The 24,350-nt window shown below is 41.1% G+C and overlaps 5 protein-coding genes across 6 annotated transcripts; 2 read left to right on the plus strand and 3 right to left on the minus strand.

The window, feature by feature from the left end:
- Nucleotides 1–17: 17 nt before the first annotated feature.
- Nucleotides 18–2,785, minus strand: LOC134022274 (coiled-coil domain-containing protein 177). Its single transcript, XM_062463681.1, has one exon. It carries the CDS (start codon nucleotides 2,309–2,311, stop codon nucleotides 557–559), a length of 1,755 nt encoding a protein of 584 aa, XP_062319665.1. The 5' UTR covers nucleotides 2,312–2,785; the 3' UTR covers nucleotides 18–556.
- A 137-nt stretch (nucleotides 2,786–2,922) lies between these two features.
- On the minus strand, nucleotides 2,923–4,638 carry LOC134022283 (catechol O-methyltransferase domain-containing protein 1-like). 2 transcript variants are annotated; one of them, XM_062463694.1, is made up of 7 exons: nucleotides 4,496–4,638; nucleotides 4,302–4,414; nucleotides 3,957–4,062; nucleotides 3,753–3,871; nucleotides 3,558–3,612; nucleotides 3,336–3,469; nucleotides 2,923–3,207 (listed from the first exon to the last, which is right to left on the minus strand). In XM_062463694.1, exons 1-7 carry the CDS (start codon nucleotides 4,548–4,550, stop codon nucleotides 3,055–3,057), a joined length of 735 nt encoding a protein of 244 aa, XP_062319678.1. In that variant the 5' UTR covers nucleotides 4,551–4,638; the 3' UTR covers nucleotides 2,923–3,054. The 2 variants fall into 2 exon arrangements, with proteins under 2 accessions (XP_062319678.1, XP_062319677.1); XM_062463693.1 differs by having other exon boundaries at nucleotides 4,302–4,417; nucleotides 4,496–4,634.
- Nucleotides 4,639–5,275: 637 nt separating this feature from the next.
- Nucleotides 5,276–7,680, plus strand: cnrip1b (cannabinoid receptor interacting protein 1b). The gene is made up of 3 exons (XM_062464620.1): nucleotides 5,276–5,692; nucleotides 6,477–6,621; nucleotides 6,740–7,680. The coding sequence occupies exons 1-3, from the start codon at nucleotides 5,514–5,516 to the stop codon at nucleotides 6,902–6,904; spliced, it is 489 nt and encodes a 162-aa protein (XP_062320604.1). The 5' UTR covers nucleotides 5,276–5,513; the 3' UTR covers nucleotides 6,905–7,680.
- A 780-nt stretch (nucleotides 7,681–8,460) lies between these two features.
- On the plus strand, nucleotides 8,461–21,851 carry LOC134022262 (calcineurin subunit B type 1). Its single transcript, XM_062463636.1, has 6 exons — nucleotides 8,461–8,701; nucleotides 12,728–12,767; nucleotides 17,774–17,950; nucleotides 18,659–18,718; nucleotides 18,859–19,043; nucleotides 19,663–21,851. Exons 1-6 carry the CDS (start codon nucleotides 8,699–8,701, stop codon nucleotides 19,708–19,710), a joined length of 513 nt encoding a protein of 170 aa, XP_062319620.1. The 5' UTR covers nucleotides 8,461–8,698; the 3' UTR covers nucleotides 19,711–21,851.
- pno1 (partner of NOB1 homolog) lies at nucleotides 19,865–24,137 on the minus strand. The gene is made up of 7 exons (XM_062463635.1): nucleotides 23,841–24,137; nucleotides 23,391–23,540; nucleotides 23,103–23,186; nucleotides 22,860–22,920; nucleotides 22,625–22,742; nucleotides 22,425–22,495; nucleotides 19,865–22,313 (listed from the first exon to the last, which is right to left on the minus strand). Exons 1-7 carry the CDS (start codon nucleotides 24,036–24,038, stop codon nucleotides 22,246–22,248), a joined length of 750 nt encoding a protein of 249 aa, XP_062319619.1. The 5' UTR covers nucleotides 24,039–24,137; the 3' UTR covers nucleotides 19,865–22,245.
- Between the last annotated feature and the right edge of the window lie 213 nt (nucleotides 24,138–24,350).

The following is a 24,350-nucleotide window of genomic DNA, read 5'->3' on the forward strand; positions in this document are numbered from 1 at the left end:
GTCAGAATGACCCGAAGATAACACAAGGGTTAAACAAGCTTAGGAGTGTTTCTCCTGAACACATGGGGGCAACAAAGTGTTAAGTTACAGAAAACACTGGTGTCAAAAACTATTCTTACTGCTTTACAGCACAAAAGTGTGGAAAAGTACATCTCATAAACCACATAATTCGAAGTTACAGAATGTCCCTAACACATCAAAGTGCCTCTAAATCTAATGCATTATCACAACAGTATAAATAGGAATAGTCTAGTGCTCATGTATCTGTCAAACATGGCTTGGCTGACAAGAACATTTTCATACTTGATCTCAGCTACTGCGGCTGCATTCTAACTTTGCACATAAATACTTTTAGAAGAATACTACAATCATGATTCAAACCTTGTCTGATTAACATGACTTGCATACAATACATTTGACTCCTAAGTGCTACGATTAGGTGATGATTCACATGAATACAAAAGAAATCATTTGAAACCACCCAGGCCTGTTTCCAGCCACAAACACGAGGATCTCAGGGGTTGACTCTGTGCACGTGTACGCCTCGCCTACATTCTCACAGTTTGATGCGCCCCAGGGAGGCTGTGAGCTGGGCCTGCAGGGCCATCTGGTCGAAGGTGCGCCTGTGCGTCTGCTCTCTCACCCGCTCCCTCATGTGGAAGGAGGCTTGCACCACCTTGCGGGCCTCCTCCTGCCGCCTCTCCCTCCGCTCCTGCAACTGCTCCCTCCGGTGCTCCTTCATGGCGACGTGTGCCTGCCGTCGAGCCATCTCGGCCTCCTCCTCCCTGCGAACCCCGTCTCGGAGCCTTCGGTGGCTCCGCTGCCTCTCCCGGTTGTCCTGGCCGGCCTGCTGGGCTCGGCGGCAGCGCTGAGCGTGGGCGTGCTGGGTGGCCTGCTCCATGCGCTGCTGGCTCAGCCGGGCCAGCACCTGCTTGTGCGTGAGCTGCTGCTGGCTCTGCTGCTGGGCCCTGCGCTGGCTCCTCTGGGCCTGCTGCTCCTCTCGGGCGGCGCGCTCCCGCAGCTCCTGCAGCCGCGCCTCCGTCACACGCGAGTGCTTCTCCCCGGAGCGTCTCAGCTTCTGCTCCAGAGCGCTCCTCGCCCGGGCGCCCTCGGCCTCCGCGTCCTCCTCTGCCTTCTTCTTCAGGAGGAGGTGGTGCGACAGAGAACTGCGGTTCTCCCGTTGGAGCTTGGTCCTCTCTCCCGTCTCCCGGCACAGCTTGTTCCTCGTGGCCCTCTGCTCCTTCTCCCTCGCCAGCCGCCATTCCCCCTCCCTCAGCAGCTGCTCCTCTCGCTCCTTTCCTTGGAGCAGATGCTCCTGGTAGCGTTTGCGCCCCGCCGAACGTGTCCGCGCCGCCTCTGTCCTCTCCCTCTGCTGGGCCTCCTGTTCCTCGGTCAGCCTCCTCCAGCGGTCTTCCTGCAGCAGCACCTCCTGCTCCCGCTGGCTGGATAACTCCTCCACCCGACGCTCCCTCAGCCTCCTGCGAGCCTCCTGCTCGTCGCGCCACCGCTGCGTGCTGCGCTCCAGCTCCTTCCTCCTCCTCCTCTCGACACGAGCCCGGTGGAGCTCCTCCTGCCTGCGGGCCTCCTCTCTCTCCCGCTCCTCCTGGTGGCTGAGCTTCCGGCGGGCCTGCTCATCTTGGTGTTTCACAAGCATCAGAGCTGCTATCTTGCGGTCTTTCTCTGGCACTGTGACATGCATCTCCTTTTTGATGTACTGGGTTAGTCTCTCTAGCTGCCTCTCAGTGGCTGGTGAATGCCTGAGGTCACCCAAACTCATGATAGACACTGTGTTATTGTGGTCATCTGTTCTCAACCTGATTGGTTGTCGGGTGTCAGTGGTAATGAAGGACCTGCACCGGCTAACAGATTTTTTTCTAAAGCCCTCATCCACACATGGATCCGCTCCCGGTTTCATATCGTCTTCACCACCACAATCTTTCCTAGACTTGGCATCAGAGCTCTCACTGTCTAGCTCCAGAACTGTTTGCAAGGCTGACAGTTTCTTTCCAGACCTATCCTCTGCCAGTTTAATCATCCTTTCCCTATCCTCGCGACACAATCGCAAAAGCTTTCTGTGCTTCTTTTCGTATGCTTCATACAGGATAGACACTGTCTCGAAGGGAATGTCCTGGTGCTCTTCAATAAACTCATTAAGCGATTGTATCAAAAGTTCAACTGGTTTGACACCTACTCGTGCACATGATTCTAGTGATCGAGGACTGGTTAAAACATATCTGCTTCCATCAGCTTCAATTTTATCGAAGTTGTTTAAATCTAAGATCAGCATTGGAAAGGGCGATCTAACCTCCATGGTTGTTTAACAGTTAGCCTAGGCAAACTAGCTAGCACTACATTATAACTAATGCAGTACTACATTATCTCGCCAGTTAGCTAGCTCTACTACAGTAGCTTCAATACTGACAGTAACAACTGTTAACGGGTAGCTAAACTACAGTAAGCTAGATTGGGTCACATTAGCTAGCTAAGATAGCTCGATTGGGTCACTCAGTACTGTAGCACACATTATGAATAAACCAAACAACATTTGCCACTTCTGATATTTTTAAGGGTTTTAAGGATATTTATATTCCGACATTGAAACCAGCAGCAATGAAAAGATTATCTTGCGTGCGTTGGCGTTGCTGAGTCGTAGAAAAAAAAACCTGGCAACGCTTTCAGTCACCATGGCAATCTTAAAGTTAACGCACCATTTCCCCTAAGAAAACTATTCTGTACTACTACAGCGCCCTCTAATGAAGGATGACAGTGATGTTAAGGCTCAATCATTCGTACCTATAGTAGCCTACCTAGCTGTATTACATATCTTAATTTATGCATAAGAATATTATTGTTTCAAACATTAATTTATAACATGTTAAAAAGCTATCATAATGAAAGGCAATTAAAAAAAGATTCAATATGCTTCATTAGAAGTTTATTATCTTAATGTCCACATGCATGTGATAATGTAATTCGTCTTCTCCTAGATGTAAAGTTAGATCAATAGTGTTCTTTCAGTCAGTCCTTTGAAATGAAGTTTTTACTAGTATTAAATTAGCGCTTGATGGCCAGGGTCAGTCCGTCTCCCACGGTGAGCATGCTCAGATCAATTCTCTCATCCTTGTGCAGTTTCTTATTGAGGGCGTCCAGGGTTTTGGAGACCAGGTCATCGGGGGCAGGGTCCACCACCTTACCACTCCACAGCACCTGTAGGATACAGAGGAACAGGCACAGGTTTGCATTCAGCACAAATATAAACAACGGTTTTTGAACAGTATCTTATTATTACACCATCCTGAAGATGTAAAGTTGAAGTGCTTGGAGGATGTACTCACATTATCAATGGCAATGATTCCTCCTACCCTCAGGAGCTCCAGAGACTTCTCATAGTATCTGTTATAGTTACTTTTATCAGCGTCGATGAATACAAAATCATATGTGCCAGCCTCTCCAGCTTTCAACAGCTCATCTGGTGAATGAAAAATATAAAAAATGTAATAAAAAGGAACGTCCTCACTTTGAAGGTAATTAAAACAGTTATTATAGAAGACACCCACCCAGCGTTTTTATAGCAGTTTGAAGACGAACATCAATCTTATCTTCAACTCTAGCCTGCGAGCAAAGACAGAAGTTTGAGATGGTTTTAAAGCAGTGGGCTGAATATGCAGGCAAGGACACAGGGCTCTATGAGCAATATACGGTCAGGAAAAATTATGTTTGAACGTGGTAGCCTACACGACTGCAAATCGGACCTCTTTAAAGAAAGGCTTGGCGATGTCCACATATAAGTCATCTATTTCACAAGCCACTACACGGCCATTCTCAGGAAGCACCAGTGCCATGCTCAGCGCATTGTACCCTGTGTACATTCCTGCAAAATAGAAAAGCAATACATATAAATATAATTCCATCTGGAGGTCTGAAACAAATTAAAAATTAATATTTTGACCAATTACCAATTTCTATAGTTTTGTTGGCATTTATTAATTTAAGCAGATTTGCCATCAGTTGGGCCTGTTCACTAGCAACCATCATAATGCTCCATGGGTCCTCAAGGGTTTTCTGGAACATAAAAGTTGAATAAATGCTCTCTATGTAACATTCTTCTGCAGTGACAAAAATCAAACAATTATTTGTTAATTGTATTAACTCTGAGTAGAAACAGCATGGGTTACTTTTTTGACCATTGCAACTACAATTGTCTGATAAGGTAAAAGCTACAGTGGTCCGGTCAGGCTCTTCATCTCTTAAACCATGGATCGTTAACCATCTACTCTTGTTTTTGTATGCATGTTCTTTACCTGTCTGAGTTTAGTGAGGACAGGATTCTCCCTCAGTGAGTTGTTCACAACATACTGAAGCACAGGGTCATCTTTACCTCCACTGTGGCTCTTACCAGGAAACGCAGATGCACCTGCTTGGATCAAAGGAACAATTTCCAGTCCCTTTTTTGTTAAAAACTAAATAGACAAAGTAAAGCCTCTCGAGTACTTACCTGTAAGTAAAAATACAAGACCTAAACCAAGTAACATCTTAATGAGTCCATCCATTTTGAGGTACAAATAGTTGTGATGGAGAATCTTGTGAGTTTGTAGAGTGAAAGCTGATGCATTTCGTATTTATACTGAGAGGGTAGGAAAGTCCACATACTTTACTCAGTTTGTTTAGGGTGAACAGTCCAAGGGAGATTCACCTTATTGATTATTATGACACAGGGGTGTGTTTAACTAAAAAAAAAAATGATCATGTGGCAATATGTTATTCAATTATTATTCAGCATAGCAATATTGACCGATTTGTGAAAATATTATAATGTTACAGCTGATCTTGTTCATGTATACCGGTTATTATATTGTTAGAATTTAGTTTATAAAAAAAGTTGATTGAAGTTCACTTTGTTCAGGTTTGCCCTGGTTGCTCAATGCTGTACATTTGACTAAAATTGTACTTTCCAACTTTACGAACATACGTCCTTTTATCGTGTTCATTGCCTCTTCAACACCAAATACAAATCAGCCATGGTATTCTACAAATGCGCATCATTTGATATTATTGATTTTTTATTGACACAATTTTCTCATTCCTTAACTGCCGGGAGAATCTGCTTGTCTAAATTAAACGATTTGATGATGATAAACTACTGTTATGTAGGTTCCCAATAAACTGACCAACTAAATGTGAGTGCATGTATTACATAATCCATGGGCCAACAGTTTAACTAAACAGTTTATTTTATTTTCGAGATATATTGCATTAGACGAATGTAAAGAATGAACATTCTCTTTCATGGGATTGGTACATGGAGGATTATGGTTGTGTGCATGGGATTACGGTGGCAGGGTTGGTGAACATTACAGTAGGCTCTGTTTTAAGGGATGTTTTTACGTTGTGCTTTACGTCACAATATTCTACTCAATGTCAAATCGGTTGTGACATTCGAAGGTGTTTCGCACCTGCGTCCCAGATCCGCTTGTTCATAAGCAAATTGTCATAGGTCAGCATCCAGACGAAGAATGGGCGACGTTCCACAAATGATTAAAATCGGGATTTCGATGAAGATGCAACCAAATAATAGTGCAGTTTTTTTCAAATCAGACGGCGCGAGGTTTGGGCAAACCAGGACGATAAAACTATTAACGGGATCAAAATACAAGATTGAAGTGGTTGTCAAACCCGGAGCGGCAACCGCGTCGTGAGTAGCATAGACTGTGTTGCAATTTTGAGTTTAGGTCGACAAACAATTTAAAACCTTAATCGATCGAATATACTAAAATGATCAAGCAGATAGCCTACAATATTAAGATTTGTATTGAACTGTTTTGGATGTATAGCTTCAGTAAAAAAAATGTTTAGCATAGGCTACGGCATAAATCTATCTACAACAGATACATATCCTCAAATAATCGATCATGCCATTTGGTCCCATGTACCAATTTTAAAAGGTATAAAAAAGGGAACAATCGTTTCGTGAAAGTAACGCATTTTGCCAGATGGTGACAAGGACAGAGACAGATTGTGTCTTCCGACTGTCAAATCCAAAACCGATTAAGATAGGGCAGGCTGTATTGGCTAACCCTCGTTTGTAGCAAAAACTGTAATGTGAAAATTATGTAATGTGATTATTTGCCTTTAGATTAGTAGACTGACGTGATAATATGTCCCATCAGTCCATCTCCATACCCTACAGGACACACTTTGTTCCCCTCCTCTTTTTGAATCAAGTTTATCTTGAGAACTGGGTAATGCATGGCAGACTCCTCACCTCAACAACTGTGTGTCACACAGGTGAGGAGTGACATGCTAACTGGATTTGATTGGTGGCCATACTTATTTGGAATTGTACATTTAGTACAATCTGTTGGTGACAAGCAATATTGTATCCTGTTACACTATGGACCACACTTCTGCAGGTATCAAAACTCAGACAAAAGGTGGATAAGTTTCCATAAGAGTTTTTTTTATGGTTCTCTCATCAGTACCATGAGTGTGGGCGGGATAACCTTTCCCCTGGAGCAACAGTCTAAAGACCCACAATCAGTGGTGTACAGTGGGATGTACGACACTGAGGGAGTTACTCACACCAAGAGTGGAGAGAGACAACCTGTCCAAATCAACATGCAGGTAATGAACAATACTATTTCAGAACTATCTCAGTGCACTTTACAGAATTTTACAATATTATTTGGTGTTTCTCCATGTGTTACAATTTCCTGAAGTGTTTTGTGTAATTGTATCTCAGTTCACAGACATAGGCCTTTTTGAGACCGTATGGCAAGTCAAGTATTATAACTATAACAAGAGAGACCACTGCCAGTGGGGCAACAGCTTCAACTGCATTGAGTATGAGTGCAAGCCCAATGAGACACGCACCCTCATGTGGGTCAACAAGGAACTGTTTGTGTAATTGACAAAGTGTTAAAGGTCAAAGATATTCAGGTTCAAAGAAAACTGACAAACAAGTTCACATGACTTTTTTTTCGTTGTCAGCAGGGAGTCTATTAAAAGCTCTGCTTATAATGAGTCAAGACAATCACACTTCTCTAGGTAGACGTCTGTTGTGGCATCTGTTAACCCTCAGGTAAATGTGTGTGAGTATGTGTGAGTGAGTGAAAGAAAAAAAGTGAGTGAGTATGAAAGAGTAAATACGTTTTCCATGTGTTGAGTACATTTTCCAGACTGTTCTATTGTGTAACTGTCATGTGTATAACTGTGTAGCCATATAATTGTGGTGTGCTATTTATTTATAGTGCCCCTTGTCTTTCTACCTCTTGTAAGAAATTCGTATCAGTGAAAAATACTGTACAAAATCCTTGGACCAATTATGTTCATGTATCATGTTTCAAAAGTGAGCTGTTTTTGTTACCTCTCATATTAGTCTTTTGATATGCTCAGTAACAAATTATGCACATAAATTATGTCTTTTTGTAAAAATGCATTTTATTTTGTTGTTAAACTTTTGTAAAAACTATTTTGAGGAACAGTAATTTTAGATATGCTGCAAAGAAGAGTGATACAAATAAAGAAATGCTGCAAAATGGAACATTGCTAAATAACAAGTACACAGATCAAATCAATGATGTTGTTTGTCATATATTGTAAGGTTTGTTTTATATGACATAAGTGTTAACTTTTTGTGGTTGTTCAGTACTGTATTTGGATAGTAAATATATTTTAAAAGCGTGTGGTGTGACCTTTTTACAAAGAATAAGGAACTATTTCTGTCCTACACCACCAAGGGTTTAAGGTCTCTAACAGACAGAAATAGTAACACTGAGGTGGATATGGTCAGGGTTGGTTTCCTTGAACACACAAAACACAACACAACAGCAGGGAAATGTAATCCTGAAAGTGATGATCAAGACATTACTAATTTGGCATATAACTGCATTTCAGGAATGAGGCAATATCTACAATAGTTCGACAGTAAAGTCAAACTTTTAAGTCTGCCTGTCTTTTAACAAACAGCTTAATAGGTTAGCATTGAGGGGATCGAGAAGTTTACTTCAGCTTTAGTTAAGTCTAGTATATATTTCAATCTCAAAGGTTTGGAGCTCTTTGGGATAAATCAGACTGGGTGAAGCTCATTTGCCTTGCTAGTTTAATTAATCAAGAACAGGACTAACACCTGTCAAAATTATTATCATTTATCTGAACAACAATGATTCAATTGGTGCATGCATGGGTTGAACAAACTCAGCACTTATGGGAATCCCATGCAGCATCAGTTTGAGAAGCCTGTTCAGCTCAGTTAGGAACTTCACTAATCCCATACCATTATGCATGTATGAATTGCAAATACTTTTGAAAGTTGAGGACACTTTTGAGGTGGCCAAGACACAAATCCTGATTGCACATTGGGCTTTTCACCACTGAGTGGTGCACATACTAAAAGAGAACAACTGCTGAAAAAAAAGAAACGGGTTCCCGGATGTGCTGTACTGCACCTCCCCCTTCTCTCCACTACCGCCCTTGTCAAACCGAGCCTCCTCCGCTTTACTGACCCCTCCCTACGGGTCTTCCTATGGCACTGCAGTGAAAGCGTCGGTAAAGGAGAGAGAAGCTGGGCATAATTCAACGGACGAACCCTTAAATATCAAAAGCGACGCCTTTCTGTATCAGCTCGCGGCCTTCAAACACCATAAAAGCCTTGTTTTTATTTCACATCCCGGGACCGCGTTTTCATCATCCAACCGGCAAGATGGTAAGTCCCAACACCCATTTTCACCTACCAAAAACCATATAAACGTCCAGGGGTTTGGCCTCCTATGTTGTCACATAGGCCCGGGTGTTTGGGTAGGGACGGGTTATTTGATTGCGAAATGTCATTTCTGTCGAGGGGAAAGAATGCCTTTCTAAATGCATCTCGTGCGATTGCGAGAAGCCTAGACTGTGGCCCAGATAGCTGTCTAATTCCAACACAGTAACCCTGTATAATCATCTAGGCTACCCTTATCAAAGAGGGCAAACTCTGTCTTTAGGCATCCATTAGAAAGTAACATACCTACAGAATAGACAGCCAAGGCTGACTCAATTTCACGCAGTTTGGCAATCACATTCGTGAACAGGTTGTCGTCCAGAAATTGCACATATAGCCTTCAGTCAAGCATGTATCACAACAAACACTGATAATCTCAGAAAGGGCAAGCGTCCGTCATAATGTGTGGCAACATTGATACAAGTGCACAACTAATCGAAAAAACAATGTTGCCAGCGGGATAATTTCGTGTTTTAAAGGATCGATCGACTGGCCCAAAAGAACGTACAAGAGGAAGTATTGGTCCCTATAAAGCATGGTCCATTTTGTAAAAAAAATCAGCAATTTATGTTACGTTACTGTAGTTTTAGAGTAGCCTACTGAACTTTTGGATGAAGTGAAGACCAATATTAAGCTAAATCATAATTAGCCAACCACATCACATGCATACGGGTTTACAGTGTTAAAGCATACACCAAGGCCGCGCACTCGCTAAGGAAAGGAGTAGAATGATCTGATATAGGGAGGACCATATGCTGCTTTGCAATCAAGCGCCACCCACATACGCTACAGATGCGGCATCTAAGGGAGATGAAAGCCGTAGCGAATCACCAGCACAAGTCATGATCCATCCTGAAAACACCATTAGACCAGCCCACTCAATCAGGGATTATTCCCTCTGCGTTACAGCCACAACTCACATAATAGCCTACAGGTAGCATCTATTGACACCTCAAATTAAGATGTATGTGTGTGTGTGGGAACGACATGTCTTTCTTTCTAATTGCATTTAATGCATTGATTCTAAATGAAGGCATTGGAATAATTAACACTAATGTTGTGTTAGTTTGCCTAATACGTTGGGGTCTGTAAAACATCTGCTTTGTAGGTATTAGCCAGACATAGGGAGGCCTAGAAATGACTGAGAGGATTAGCAAAGAATATTAAGCCTGCTGAGATTTTGGTAATTATTTTCATATTTTGGCGGTCTCTAATCCTTTAGTGCTTGCACTTTTCCTCTGAGTTAAGTTGTCTCTAGAATTCATGAGACATTGTTGTGTTTTTTTTCTGGTCATTCAGGTACACACACAAACATGCTAACACAGTTGCAGACACCATCAAATTACAACTCTTAGTAATTTAACTATCAAAGACTGTATGTCCACCGATGAGGACATGACATTTGAATTTCAGCCTCTTAAATGAGAGTCTTATGTTTCTGCGCCATTAGTCTCATTTATGAAATTGTGCCAGCCTATATGGACTGGATGTATGCCAACCATGCCCTGTCGAAGACTGTTGACCTTGGCAAACAAAACAGCTTGACACATCAAGCCTGTGGGACTAGTGGTTGAAACACAATCAGGTGTTGCAGTCAGACACAAATGTTTGACAGCAACTACAAACCTCGTAACATGCACTGCACAACATGTGGGTATTGGTAGATCATTTGACTGCAGATGTAGAGATTGCTGGTTCAAATCTCCCTTGGTGCCAGTTTTCCTACACTACCTATTTCAAATTCTGCTTCTCCCAGTTTCATGCAGTAACAGAATGTTTATCTGAGGCAAAGGTTGACTATTCACTTGTTCAACGTCTACACCTTCAATCCTAATGAGACCCCTTATAGACATTTTGGTTGATACTATATACGACCATTATAAAATACTGTAGGTTATATACGTTTTTATCAAGCCTATTGCATTAATCGTAGCAATGAGTGATGTAAGTTAATTTGAAAGCAGTCAAGACTGATTTATTGTAATTTTTGTTGGATATTAGACTAAGGGCAGGGATTTGATGGCACCAGTAATGGATAGGTACTAGTTGTTCAAGAACATCGTCCCATCTTGTTTTGCTCATTTACAGTTTAGAACACACAATCAACCTTTGACATAATTGGAGTAACTGCCATAGAAAATGCAATGCACCTCTTGTCAGTCCTTTATGTTGTGGCTTAGCTCATCTATAATTGGCTGGGTTTTAAGGTGGACTAGTAAAGACCGGTCAAAACCACACTGATGCCAGACTGTTAATCATGCAAAACGCACGTTGTGCACTGGAGTCTAATTGATTCTGAATGAAGCATGAATTATTGATCGGCAAACACACACTGTCTCTCCCTCTCCCTTTTCTCTTTCCCTTCTGCCTTTCACGCTCTCCTCTCGCCCATACCATACCGCCCTCTCCCCATTTACATTTGAAGAATCTTAAAGTGTCTAATGTATGTGGTAAAAAGGTAAACACGTTTTATTCCTGAAACAACCAGTCACAGTGCTGACCTGGCTTTATTTAGTAACTCTGTAATCCTTCACACTAAATCTCCTTTGTGGCAAATCCTCACCTGGCAGCGCCTTGGCCAAAGTAAACTAGCAATCGGTCTCAAGCAACTACACTTGTAAAGCCGTGACTTGAAAAGGTGACATATCACTTAAACAGAGATGAGGTTGTATCAGAATCAGAATCAGGTTTATTCGCCATGTATGTTATACAAACACGGAATTTACTGTGGCAGGGAGGTGCAAAACACTAAACATATACAGATCTTAAATTAAGTAAAAGTACAAAAGTTTAACTATTTCTAAGAACTAAACAATCCAAGAATACAACAATTTAAATATAAAATAAAATATATATAAAAATAAGAATAGAATGAGCAGCGTGAATGGTCAACATAGTGTAAGGATATTTAAGGATTTATGAGAACCTGTTAATATGTGTGAAGGGACAATCAATTATGGACACCACTCTGAAGAATAGGGAGAGTAAAATACTAATATGCTAATCCTTTCTAACCTCTTGCTCTTCGCTGCTCCTAAATACATTACGACGTTTGGAAGCAAGGATACCACAGATGCTATGTACCTGTCTCTTTGTCTAGGAAATGTTTCCCACTGTACTGCATGAGTAACCGATTTGAATCAAGTAGTAGATCAGTATTAATACCGCCCACCCAAGCCATCTGGGGGGGAGACAGTTCTTGAAGGTTAACTAGTAGGTGTAATTTGAGTCCAACTAGATGATTATAAGCTTGGCACACTTAATAAAATAATTTTCTGAATGAGCGATTTTTGGGCAATGTTCACAGGAATGTTGTCCATTTTAGCTACATACAATATTTTGTTTAGAAATTAATACAACCTCCCTGGTAACTGGTTTCATCCAGCAGAATGTGATCTATAATTTAATTTCCAACATAATCTTAAACAAAATTTAATCTAAAATTAGATTAAGACTAAATCTGCTTCTGTTTGAATTGAGTGAACAAATTAGACAGGTATTCTGGGTATGTAAATAATCCTTTCCTTTTTTGTTCCTGTTCACAGGAATACAAGCTGTAGTTACAATAAAGTTTCATGCAAAAAGATATGGAAAGAACATGTTAACACTATCAGAAATGTGCCAACAGCCAAGCTGCTGTCTGAATCTACGACACAACTGTGAGAAAAATCAGTTGATGTGTTCAGTGGTATCCCTGAGTCATCCCAATAGTATTAAGAGGCCTTTGTGTGGTATGAAAATGAGGAGTAGTCATGCTTACCACAGCTTCAGGTTTAGCTAGAAAAAGAACGCCTGCAGGTTGTAACAGTTGTATTGTATCTAACGTGAAACGGTGTTTGTGGTAAATATGTCTACAAAATAGAGCTCAGACTTTCATGTCGCCAAAATAGCTTTAGTCACATATTTTAGACATTGTACAAACAAATATGATTGAATGCACATGTCTTACCTATTTTCCTCTTTCTTCTTTAGGGAAATGAAGCAAGTTACCCCCTGGAAATGTGTACACATTGTAAGTATTTTGTTTGACTCTTGTTCACTGTTAAAATAACCACACAAGACACGGCCATGGTTAGTTTGTTTTGTCCTATAACCCCCTCCACCCCCACCCATACACACACACACACACACACACACACACACACACATTCTTCTCATTAGTTGAGAAGTTGTCATTGTCTATTGACCTATAAAGGGAAGGTGATTGTCCTTGTACAAAAACGATACTCACACACATACACACGCGCACACACACACACACACATGCTGTAAAGGTCAAAACCGCAATTCCAAAGGAGTCCGTTTTCCCCCTATTTTTAGTAGTGATGCCCTATTTTACTTCTTTATTCTTAGTCTCCATAATCAGCTTTACGGTTTCTTTTTATCAGTAGGATCAGTTTGTGTACCCTCTAATGAGCTCTGAGACCTGAAGGATCTCCTAAACAGCTAGGGACAACCTCCAGCTCCTCACAGCACTGATATCAACAGTCCTTGCTGCGAGGGACTTCTTTGAACAGAGCTCTCCTGGGATCAGGGCCACCAACATGGGATGGGGAGGGGGCTCAAGCAGTTTGGGTACGTGCTGTGTGGCGGTACTTGATGTCAGGGGACTGGAGATAAACAGGTGCGGTCCCCAGACCCAGTGGTCCTGGGGGTGACCTGGGGGAGGAGAGCGGAGAGATCATCGCCAGTCTGGGTTATTTCCATCTGCCTAAGACTTGCCATGACCTGGTCTCTGTCTTGCACATACTATTTCTTGCTCATCCTTTCACACTCTTATTTCCCTCTCACTCTCTCGCTGTCTTCCTGTAGGACAGCTGTTCACCTTATCAATCTCCTGGACAAGCGGGCATCAGCCCAGGAGTACTTGGCACTGCTCTGTTAGAGTCACTTAGACTTGACTCGCTGTAAACCATCTATTGTACTGCGGTATGATACTTGAACTAACACCCATAGCTTGGCCAAAGCCTATGATTGGTCAGCATGACTTAAGTAGGCTCTGCGCCATCTTCGCTCGGGCCAAGCACAACGCAGATCTTAGTTGCAACATGCTGACCCATGAAAAGACAGGTTTCCATAAGTCTGAGATGACTGTGAGATGCCTTTGTGCTCTCTTGTTTATTGTTTACGGGACATTATGTTTTAGGAACAGCCAAGTGGCCAACTGATGGTGCTTATAATATGAATAATAACAATATAAACATACATCCATACCCCCACCCCCACACGCACACATACAAACAGCACCAGAGCATTGTGACCTCAAACCATCTCAGCCGTCCCAAAATAAACAGCAGAGTTGCAGGAGTTCCATGTTGCTAGGGGTTTCCCTGAGGGCGGGAGCAACGGCTGCTACGGGGGGTGGGGGTGTTGGGGGGGAGGAGAACGTGGGGCTTTTCTCATGACCACAGGGCTATAAATATAAAACCGTTTCCCCTTGCTTTCACAGTTCAGTGTGTGTGGAGCATTCTTTGGCACAGCTCTGCTAGCATCGTCCGGCGTGATTGTAGCAATTTTGCTAATGCATGGAGGGACTAGTACATATCTCTCTCTATTTCTACTCCTCCTCCACCCTGATGGCCTAGATAGGAGAGGAGAGAGAGGAAAACAGAAAGTGAGTGTGTGTGTGAGAGAATTGTGCACTGTGAGTTTGAAAGTGTGTGTCTGTTTGTCTGTGTGTGTGTCATTCTGTGTAAAAATTGGCTTTTGTGTCCCTCTGCCTTTTAAACCCCTATATTACACAGTCTTACTGTTGACCACACTGTCATCAGGTTTGGCCTTGTTCTGACTGCTGCTTCCCTAAAGACAACCAGTTTGAACTGTGCACCTCAACTTGTTTTCTCCAGCTTCCATTGTCTCACAATGACATAGTTAACTTATCACATTTCACCTATCCTACAAAATGATGGACTTTGCATGTCATACCAATGTTGCCCGTGAAGGAAGTCATCATCTTGCAATAGCGATTCTCTTCTGAGATCAGTACATGCCATACTGAGCTATCAACCGGCACCCTCCAATCCGTTGGCTCTACTTGTAGCCCTGTGCCCTCATTGGCTCAATAAAAAAAACCATTCTGCTAATTGCAAGGGTGTCGTGTGTCGACCCTGCAGCGTAATTACAGTACTGTGCAAAGAGGCTTCTCTTGTTTACCTTCCCTCACCCGGGTTATCAACACTGTCTGGATCTGTGTGTGTACAGTACTTACATTTGTTTATATAGTGTATCACTAGCTCTCTAGTGTATCACTGTAGCTTTTCTGTGGCTTTCACTATTATGGTGTGTTTGTTGTCGGAGTGCAGAAATGAAGTTGCCTTATATAGAGAATATATAGTGATTTTTCGGCATTTGTAATCACTATATGATTCTGGTTATTCCAAGTGGGGATTTCTGTGATATTCTGTTGATGTATTAAGATATTATATTGTTTGTTATATACCAATCGAATGGACTCGGATTGACAAGGACTTCATTTACATAATTTACCTAAATAAAAATGTCTCTAAATTCAGTCCAGGCACCAGAAATTGTGTGTGTGTGTGTATATATATATATATATATATATATATATATATATATATATATATATATATATATATATATATATATATATATATATATATATATATATATATATATATATATACATGAGAACATTTACACTTCCTCTCATTTGAAGCACAGAGCATATTGAAGTTATTACAATGATGATTAATACCCCATGTCTTCATTTGTATTTGTTCTTACCAGCATGCTCAGTGCATGTTCAGTCATTATGGTGCCTTAATCTCACCACTGCTCTAATCACGCATCCATTAATGCAGATATATGTACTGCTATTACAGTCTCCACTTGTACCTTCATTATATTGGGGGAGGGGTTGTAGTTCCGGGGCCAGTGGCTTCCAGTTGCCTAGTAACACTGTGGAGGGTGCATACAGCGTATATGAACAAATGGTCTTTTCTGTGGTGGAGGATGAGATTCTCCATAATCATCTGACAAGTACACATGACATCGCTAGACTCTCATTAACATATTTCTGTGAGGGGGCTCAACAAGTACATTTTCAATAAAGGTTTGCTGTAATGGGATATTGCACACAGGACATTGAATAAGGAAATGAGGCCCTTCTGATGCAGTCTACTACAAAAGGCCTCTTATGGCGGTCAGTAACAACAAGCATGGTCAGTCCTATAGGACATGAAAAATACTACTTGGTATAACCACTTACCCCATTGAGGTATTGAAATGTTCTAAAATATGCAAAATATTAGTCTAAGTGCAACATTTGTCATACAATAAAACATATCTACTGTTCCAACCAGTAGAGCAGGGAATTGGGAGTTTTTTAGCCAGTCGCACTCAATGTCTACTTCTACCACATTGCACTGCTACTACTTGTACAGGCGGCACAGTCATCAGCTAGGATTGTGTCATCTGCCCTTGAACAGGAAGTGGTGTTCTGATAAGGAAGTGTTTTGTGTACAGTCCAACAGCATGTGCAGCCCTGATAATCACACTGAATGGGCTTCGTTTGACAGGCTTCAAGGGACCACTTGTGGCTGTATTTGTACACGTGTCTGTGTGACGTACCGTCATTTGCTACTTTTCATAACTACAGGTAGCGGGGGTCAATTATGAATGTGTACCGTATTTATTGGCATAACACTGATTTAGTTTGATCTAGATATTATCCATCCCCATTCAAGATTAGATTTGGTCAGTTTTCGTCAAGTCTGCTCATTAGAAATCAGGGACTATGTTCACCCGAAGAGAATTACATTTGAACAGATGCATATTTTTTTTAACCCTTTAATATTTAAATAATAAAATAAATGCAATGACATGGATTTTATGAGAAGCAGATTGCATACATGCTGTAGTAGATTTCTCAGAGTCTGGTAAAAGATGCAGTTGTCTGCTGTGGTTTTGCCTGCAGTCACTGCTTTCTCTTCACTCATTCACCACAGACACAATCATCCCTCCGGTTTCTGATGAGTCACCGTGCTAATGTACACGGTCAAACCCACAAAAATTTAGGGGTCAGATGGCTGAGCGGTTAGGAAATCGGGCTATTAATCAGAATGTTGCCGGTTCGATTCCCGGCCCTGCCAAATGATGTGTCCTTGGGCAAGGCACTTTACCCTACTTGCCTTGGGGGAATGTCCCTGTACTTACTGTAAGTCGCTCTGGATAAGAGCGTCTGCTAAATGACTAAATGTAAATGTAAGTTTCTTCCTTTATTTTATTTCCCTCCCTTTTCTCATCAGTGTTCCTGGTTTCTGCCTGAGCTCGTTCTCTGTTTAAAAAATAAATCATTCTGCCACATCCTCCCTCCTTTGTTTTGTTTTTTTTGCTTCTTCAGCCCCCCTTTGTGGTTCACTCTCCTTTTTGTTGATTGTCAACATTTCACCCTGCTGTTATTTCCTTCTACTACTCTCTGTCTGTCTCTGTCTGTTTGTTAGAAGCTGTATACCATTCAGGAGCACAGATTAGAGTACCGGTAGTAGTAGTAGTAGTCTTAAGGGTGACAGACCAGATCACGTGACTCATGTGAATGAGCTTATACATTAGTTACAAGTGGCTGTTGTTGCTGTGGGGTTGCTCCAGAAGCATTGTTCTCCAGCTAAGGACCTAGGAACTATGGCTGGAACTCAGGGTGCAAAGGGGAAGCTTGTGGCACGACAGGAAACCAGGGGGGATGGCAGGAAATGTAAGTTTACAGGTGTGGGTTTTGGTTGTGTTGATTGGTCTGTGTTGGTGGGGGTGGAAGGCCTCCAACACTAATTCTGCATTTAGGTCTTGGTGTGCGTGTTTCAGTGTATTCCACTCTTTGTGTGGGTGATTATACTTCATTCTGAAATAGGTTAGAACCACCTACTGGTACAAGACTTTTCCAGTGGACCCATACATTGGGATTAGTATGTGCACATTGTTTGAGTATATGAGCTAATGCAATCCCTTCTAGTCCACCTGTTTGACCGTCCCTCTCCCACTCTCTCTTGTCTCCTACTACAGTCGATGCTGATGAGATTAAAAGGCTAGGGAAGAGGTTTAAGAAACTCGACCTAGATAACTCGGGCTCGCTAAGTGTGGAGGAATTCATGTCCCTGCCGGAGCTTCAACAGAACCCGCTGGTGCAGAGGGTCATCGACATATTCGACACAGACGGCAACGGGGAGGTGGACTTCAAAGGTAACAGTGCCATGAACGTGCAGATGTGGTCGGCCGTTCTCAGAAAACAAGGAGTTGTAACTGTTTATTTCAAATATAATGAGACCCATTTTGAATTTAAAAAAAGTGCGTTCTTTGGAACTTTGAGAACTCATAAGAATTACAGCAGCTAAATTTGACAAAGCAGACCTGTAGACATCCTTTACATAACTTTATATAACAATTGAACTGTATTGTTGTTTCAGTTTTAGGTAATAAAGATAGTTTTATAAAATTACACCAATAATGGGACCTGTGACTGCTCTGGCTCTGAACACCTCCCATTTCTTATTCTGCCTGAGATTGGCATTTGCAGTAGCCAGAGTTTCACCAAACATTAATCACATTGCAAGATTAACAAAAGGATCTTTGTAACCACAGGAAACAAATGAGGACTTTGGCCCTTGGCCCTCTACCCAGTCTATTTACAGTGAAAGTATTACCAAAAAAAAAAAAAAAACCTGATGTCTGTTTGATCAAGATTTCATTACACGCCATAGCAAGGTTCTGAGTGCAGCTGGTAGGCTATCTTTGATGCAGGTAGCAATGTTGTGGACTATCTGAAGAACTACAGAAAGTCAAGGTTTTATGCCTAAATTGATTCAAATGTGTGTATTTAAATCATCCACAATTTTGTCCAAAAGTATCCATATTGGGTTTGTCGTAGACTAAGCATTCCTCTTTCCCCAGAGTTTATTGAGGGAGTCTCCCAGTTCAGTGTCAAGGGTGACAAAGAACAGAAGCTTCGGTGTAAGTAAAGCTCAAAGAATGCACGCGCGAACACGCATTCATCTGTGGAAATGGTAATGTAAGTCTTCTATGAGTGGGTCTCCTACTGCAATGGAACATGAAACAAACCCTTTCCTCTTCCACCTATCCTCCATCTGCAGTCGCCTTCAGGATCTACGACATGGACAAGGATGGCTACATCTCCAACGGCGAGCTCTTCCAGGTTCTGAAGATGATGGTGGGCAACAACCTAAAGGACACACAGCTGCAGCAGATAGTGGACAAAACCATTATCAATGCAGACAAGGACGGAGACGGCAGGATATCCTTTGAAGAGTTCTGCGCAGTAAGCCCCCCCCCCACACACACTCACCTTGGAGAACAGACATGCCAAAAAGTTGAGGGTGCTCTTTCAGTGGGAGCAATATAAATTTGAGTGCCAGCTCCCTGACTGTGCATTTTCTATGGCTTACAGTATTACTACATCCCCTTAAATGTTATTGCAATAGCTTCCATTGTCTACAATTTAAATGTCTTTAGTTATTAGAATAGTTAGTTGTGGGTACATAAGTGATGGCACCCAGAGAATAGACTGAATGTTTTGCTATGGGCTATTTCTTACATTTTTATTAATTTTGCATATTTGTGATAAATCAATGTTGCTGGTACTCACTTTATTAGACCCAAGTTGTCTATGTTTCAAGCAATGAACTAAAGCATGTTCTGTTAGGGTAGTGTTTTTTTCATAAGTCTACAGTCACAAGTTTGGAGCTCTTTCTATTTTCCAACCTTTAAAACATTCCAAATCTTATATTCAAAAGAAAGCCGTGAGCATACAAGGTTTGTGGGAAGCAGCTTGTCTGTGTTGGAGACTATTTAGAACCAGGGAAGAGAACAGGTGGAAGTTACAGAGTATCAGGTTCACACCAAGGCTAGGGTTGATACAATATTCTGTTTTCTTCTAGGTGGTGGGCGGCCTGGACATACACAAAAAGATGGTGGTGGATGTGTGAGTGCCCTTCCTCCTGATACCTTCCTCCTCTCCTCGACACTCGCTTTCTTCTCCATCTTTGAAGATCTATTTGACGCCTGGCAAGCACTCCCTGCGTATCTCAATGGAAGTGTTCTCTGTCTCTCTCTGTGAAGCCAATTTTTTTGAAAAACAAAACAAAAAAACAAACAAAACAAAAACACGAGCATCGTGGAGCCAACTTTGAAGTGTTATTGAACTCTGATCCTCTCAATAACCCAGTTGTAGCACTTTAAGAGACTAAAGGACAGCTATATCTTGTTTGCAAGAGAATCTTTGAGTGGATATAAGGGCATGGGTGGAGAAGAAGGCAGGTTGTCTTGTTAATAATTGTCTTCAATTTTTTCCCTTCGTTTTTTTTATTGTAATTCTTTTTTTTTATATTTATTTTTGTTCTTGTCTTCTTATATATATATATATATATAAATATATAAGAAAACAACTAGGATTATCAATGGCTCTCTCTGTGGGAAATGTGTTGTTAGCCGAGATGTTACTAAGTATACTTGATTTCATTACGACTCAAAAGATGGGTATGAAGTGCCAACCAAAACATATCCAAAAAATAGTTTTCATTATTATTGTCTACCATCGCTGTCCTTTTTGGAGAACTGGTTTGTGATGCATCAGCATGGTCACTACACATGCAAATGACACTTTCAAATATCTGTATATTGTTTTAGGTCTTGTCTATTTTACACTCGGACTGATCAGATCATTTAGGCTTTCTAATCGTATTGAGAAAAAACATTTAAATGTTTTTCTTTTTTGCAAAGGGTGATTCAATATGAAATGTGTGATGAAATGAGTAGCGATAGATGCCAAGAAAGTTACAGTATGTCTTTACATACTAATGTGGTTTACTTAAAATGAAACTATTTGCAGAGTGCAACCATGAGACAATCCTTGGCCGTCTCATTAAAGGACATTTCTATACAAAAATCAATTAGAGCATTTCATGCATTTGTATTTTACTACCTTTGAACAGAGTTTAGAGGCAATGGGAATTAAATTGAATTAACAAAAAATGATAATAGCCAGTGAATGTCAGTGAATTCTGGAGAATATATATACAGGTGCTTCTGAGACTTATCTGCAGGCAGCGGATTGTTTTTTTTAAACAATGATATATGTATATTAGATAACCACCGGTTTCTCATGTTCAGAAACAGCAGGAGGGGAGGAGCTTTGCATCAGCTCTATGTAAACAGTCTTGGAAACATTTACTATATGCAGTGTATGGAGGGTGGACTTGTCTAGTAAAGTAGAATTGTTCTACAACTTTTACTTGTTAGCATGATCAATGTGCAATGGGATATACTGTACAATTAGTCTGGAGCGTGTACATTTCAAAAGTTGGCTTCTTCCACTTTTCTATCATGATCACCATTGCTCCTCCCATTGGTTAAGCAGGAAGAAAACTGGTGTGCACCCAAATTATTTTAGTCAGAAACACTCCCTTAGATTATCAACCACAGCATCGGGTTTCTATTTTTGCTCGGTTACTGGTTTGGACAGGCGTTTTTGGATTGGAGAAACCGTAATGTCCCTTCCCTAAGCTCTGCACGGCTTGGGCCTCCCTTATACTTGCATGACATGGATATTTCTTTGTTGTTATGCATGTATATACATTTTGAAAAAAATCCTATTGTTTACACATGGATGGTAATAACTATATTTAAGAATTGGTATACAACATGGATGTTGCCAAACTTTGGTAAATGTACACATGAGCAGTAATCCAAATAAACTGAACTTCATGTAACTTTTGTATTTTTCCCAGGTCAGTGAGATGCTTCTATTCCAGTAAAGATGCATAACTGATCCTGTCTCAAACTGCCACACTGTACTCAGAGGACAATTTCGAAGCTTTTCTTTTTTTGTATGCTAGTATTAGTTAATTGCGTTTCTGCTCTCTATAGTACAGGCCACGTGTTATTTTGTCTGTGCTTTTCTCTGACTGAGTGGGTTCTTTTTTTAGTTTTTGTGGGAAATCTGAAATGGATGTTTAACAAACTGTATTTTTTTCCCCTTTCTCTGCATGCTGCATCTTATGCTGTGGGACTGTTGGAAACTTGATACTGTATAAAAATGAAACAGGAAATAAACTTTTAAAAATTGAAAGTGATGGTTTTCATAAAGACTTATTTTTGCGAACAATCTCAGCCCAGTTTGAAAATACATTTCCTGCCATTCAAATCAAATCCACACTGGGGTTTTTTAATTTTTACATTGGTAATTGCACTTTATTGTGAATAGCCTTTACACCATTAGACTGGTTTAGATCCTGTGTCTATTTACTTCCTCCTTGGACCAACAGCAGAGCATGAAAAGGTAGAAGGGGGCAATTTGTAGAACATCTCCAAAGCTAGGAGAATGACCAGACCAAACATCTGGATGCAGAGAAGGCTATCCTCAGCTATATCTGGCATATCCAAAGACACCACAGCAGGATCAAACCTAAAAGTTCCAGCACAACCACTGAGGGAGAAAATGAATCCATGCTGCACATTGGTCTTCAAAATCTCTCAGCGGTCCGGCTGGCCACCGCCCTGATATTTCCATAGACCTTTGAAGGTGGACTACCTGTAGAAAAACACAAAGCTTACGTCACTTTCTGTAGCTTATTTCATGCAACCGGTGCATTTCCTTAAGCAATGTGGAAATGATTCTGAGGTGACATATCCCTTCCTTTACCTAAGATGAGGTTGCATATTGCTGTCCGTGCCATCTTGATATTCTGGAAAGATCCTAATATGTGTATTTTCCTGTGGAAAAATCACACACAAAAGTTTAGAACTCCTATATAATGCTGAATACATAATGATACTGAATATGAGTAAATCACATCTAAGTAGTAAGTCTAAACTTGCTCACAGGAACGGAAGGCTACTCACGTGTCTGCAAGCACAATTCGTGTCTTGGTGACATTTTCAATTGTGAATTTCGTTTTTCCTCCTTTCCCTGCTATCCTTCCAATAGCTCTAGACAAATGGTCTCCCTTCAGTGGTTTTACTGCCAAGAAGAGACATGAAAACACGAAGACATTAAATACAGGATAGCAGAATACAACAAAGTAATACGGAGTGTTGAATCGTAAAACGACAGAACAGCAGTGACGCAGTTTCTTACCATCAGTGACCTCAAAGGTTTCAAGGAAAAGTTCATCTAATCTGATGAGGGCTAGGGCATCCTGGAAAAGAGACAAGACAGGACTCTGCAGTCAAACGCTTTCAAACATTATAAAAAGGAAAAGAACATCCTTAAAAAAGGATTAACCAAACTTCCAGTCCACACAACAAATAGTATTTATTCATGTAATTCCTGGTCAAGAGCTAGTTACCATGCATTAAACTTCTAAATGAAGGTGCTTACCTCAACTTGGAATCCTAGAACAAAAGCCTTGACAAAATCTGCAGCTCTTGTAAGGGACCCGATGTCCTGTGTCTCTTTACATGTCTGGAACATTGTTTGTAAGGTTAGCTTCATCTTAAAAGGTTGCATCATGTTTCATGATGCTAAAGTGATGAATACTTTGTGGATGGATTACTCAGGAAAAAGGTTACAAATATACAGTTTAACAGTTGAGAACTGACCAACGGAATAAAATGCTTCTGAAAGGGGGTACAATCATGCACCGAGGAGGACTGTCATTGCACTTACTTTGATTTCAACATTTCTGGTTTTGAGGTTAAATCTGACTTGAAGTTGGAGGTTCTCCACAATGGGAGTGAAAATCTTCAACCAATTCTCTTTCAGGGGCGTGTACCTGTGGGCTGGGACAGCTACTTTTCGCATCTCATCTGTGCCACCCTGTAAGGATAGGAAGAAAGGCGTTTACATTATTTATTTTAAGACGATCATTAATGCAGTTCAATTATGAGTAATCACGTACAAATAACGTCAAAGTAGCATAAGTGTTCTGAAATAAGACATGGTAACAGCATAACGTCTGACAGACGCAAAACAGTGAGGGTTCTATGATCCATGTGCGCACGCGCGTGGCCTTGCATGACGGCAATCCAATTACTATGTCTGATTATCTGACTAAATAAATTTTTGGCCATGGCAAATCATGTAATTACATAAAATTAAAGCATTCGATTACCATACCGTAAGTTTGTCGCCTGAAATTGGGGGAAACTGGGGTCGCTTGCATGCCACGGAGTCCTCTGGATCCATGTCTACTACATCCTGCTCGCGTTTTCGCTTTTGAGTCTTTTTTGATTTCACCTTTATGAAATCGTCTGCTGTGCTCTCACTGTCCATTGTGGCAGTAATAGCTGGAGTTGAGTTATTGTCAGTGTCCATTACGAATTTGATCTCTGATGAGAAAAAATACGTGAAATTCGGGACGAGTACCCAAACCTCGACATGCGGTTGTTCCCGTGTTGGTGTGAAAGACCTTATAGTTGTTCAACACGCGCCTGAAAAATACTAAATCCAACCACTGTGCAACTATGAGTCCGTTGTGACAATCCCAAGTGCCTTTCATGTCCGCAATTTAGAAAAATATGTTTTATAATACTGAAGACAATTAAGCAAGAGATGTAATATACAGAATACATTGCAACCGTTCACATTTTATCAGGCGAATATGTAAACAGCTTCAAGTACGGAACT

This window comes from Osmerus eperlanus, chromosome 6, assembly GCF_963692335.1.
Source record: "Osmerus eperlanus chromosome 6, fOsmEpe2.1, whole genome shotgun sequence".
NCBI lineage: Eukaryota > Metazoa > Chordata > Actinopteri > Osmeriformes > Osmeridae > Osmerus > Osmerus eperlanus.

Excerpts from the sequence above, each read along its gene's own strand:
- LOC134022274 (XM_062463681.1), bottom strand. The coding sequence starts at position 2,311 with ATGGAGGTTAGATCGCCCTTTCCAATGCTGATCTTAGATTTAAACAAC.
- LOC134022283 (XM_062463693.1), bottom strand. The coding sequence starts at position 4,550 with ATGGATGGACTCATTAAGATGTTACTTGGTTTAGGTCTTGTATTTTTA. Across the intron at positions 3,470-3,557 it reads AACTGCTATAAAAACGCTGG|ATGAGCTGTTGAAAGCTGGA; the intron begins GTGGGTGTCTTC and ends TTCATTCACCAG. Across the intron at positions 3,208-3,335 it reads GAATCATTGCCATTGATAAT|GTGCTGTGGAGTGGTAAGGT; the intron begins GTGAGTACATCC and ends TGTATCCTACAG.
- cnrip1b (XM_062464620.1), top strand. The coding sequence starts at position 5,514 with ATGGGCGACGTTCCACAAATGATTAAAATCGGGATTTCGATGAAGATG. Across the intron at positions 5,693-6,476 it reads CCCGGAGCGGCAACCGCGTC|TACCATGAGTGTGGGCGGGA; the intron begins GTGAGTAGCATA and ends TTCTCTCATCAG. Across the intron at positions 6,622-6,739 it reads CTGTCCAAATCAACATGCAG|TTCACAGACATAGGCCTTTT; the intron begins GTAATGAACAAT and ends ATTGTATCTCAG.
- LOC134022262 (XM_062463636.1), top strand. Across the intron at positions 12,768-17,773 it reads CCTGGAAATGTGTACACATT|TCGATGCTGATGAGATTAAA; the intron begins GTAAGTATTTTG and ends CTCCTACTACAG. Across the intron at positions 17,951-18,658 it reads CGGGGAGGTGGACTTCAAAG|AGTTTATTGAGGGAGTCTCC; the intron begins GTAACAGTGCCA and ends CTCTTTCCCCAG.
- pno1 (XM_062463635.1), bottom strand. The coding sequence starts at position 24,038 with ATGGACACTGACAATAACTCAACTCCAGCTATTACTGCCACAATGGAC. Across the intron at positions 23,541-23,840 it reads TTTCAGGCGACAAACTTACG|GGTGGCACAGATGAGATGCG; the intron begins GTATGGTAATCG and ends CTATCCTTACAG. Across the intron at positions 22,314-22,424 it reads AATATGCAACCTCATCTTAG|GTAGTCCACCTTCAAAGGTC; the intron begins GTAAAGGAAGGG and ends GTTTTTCTACAG.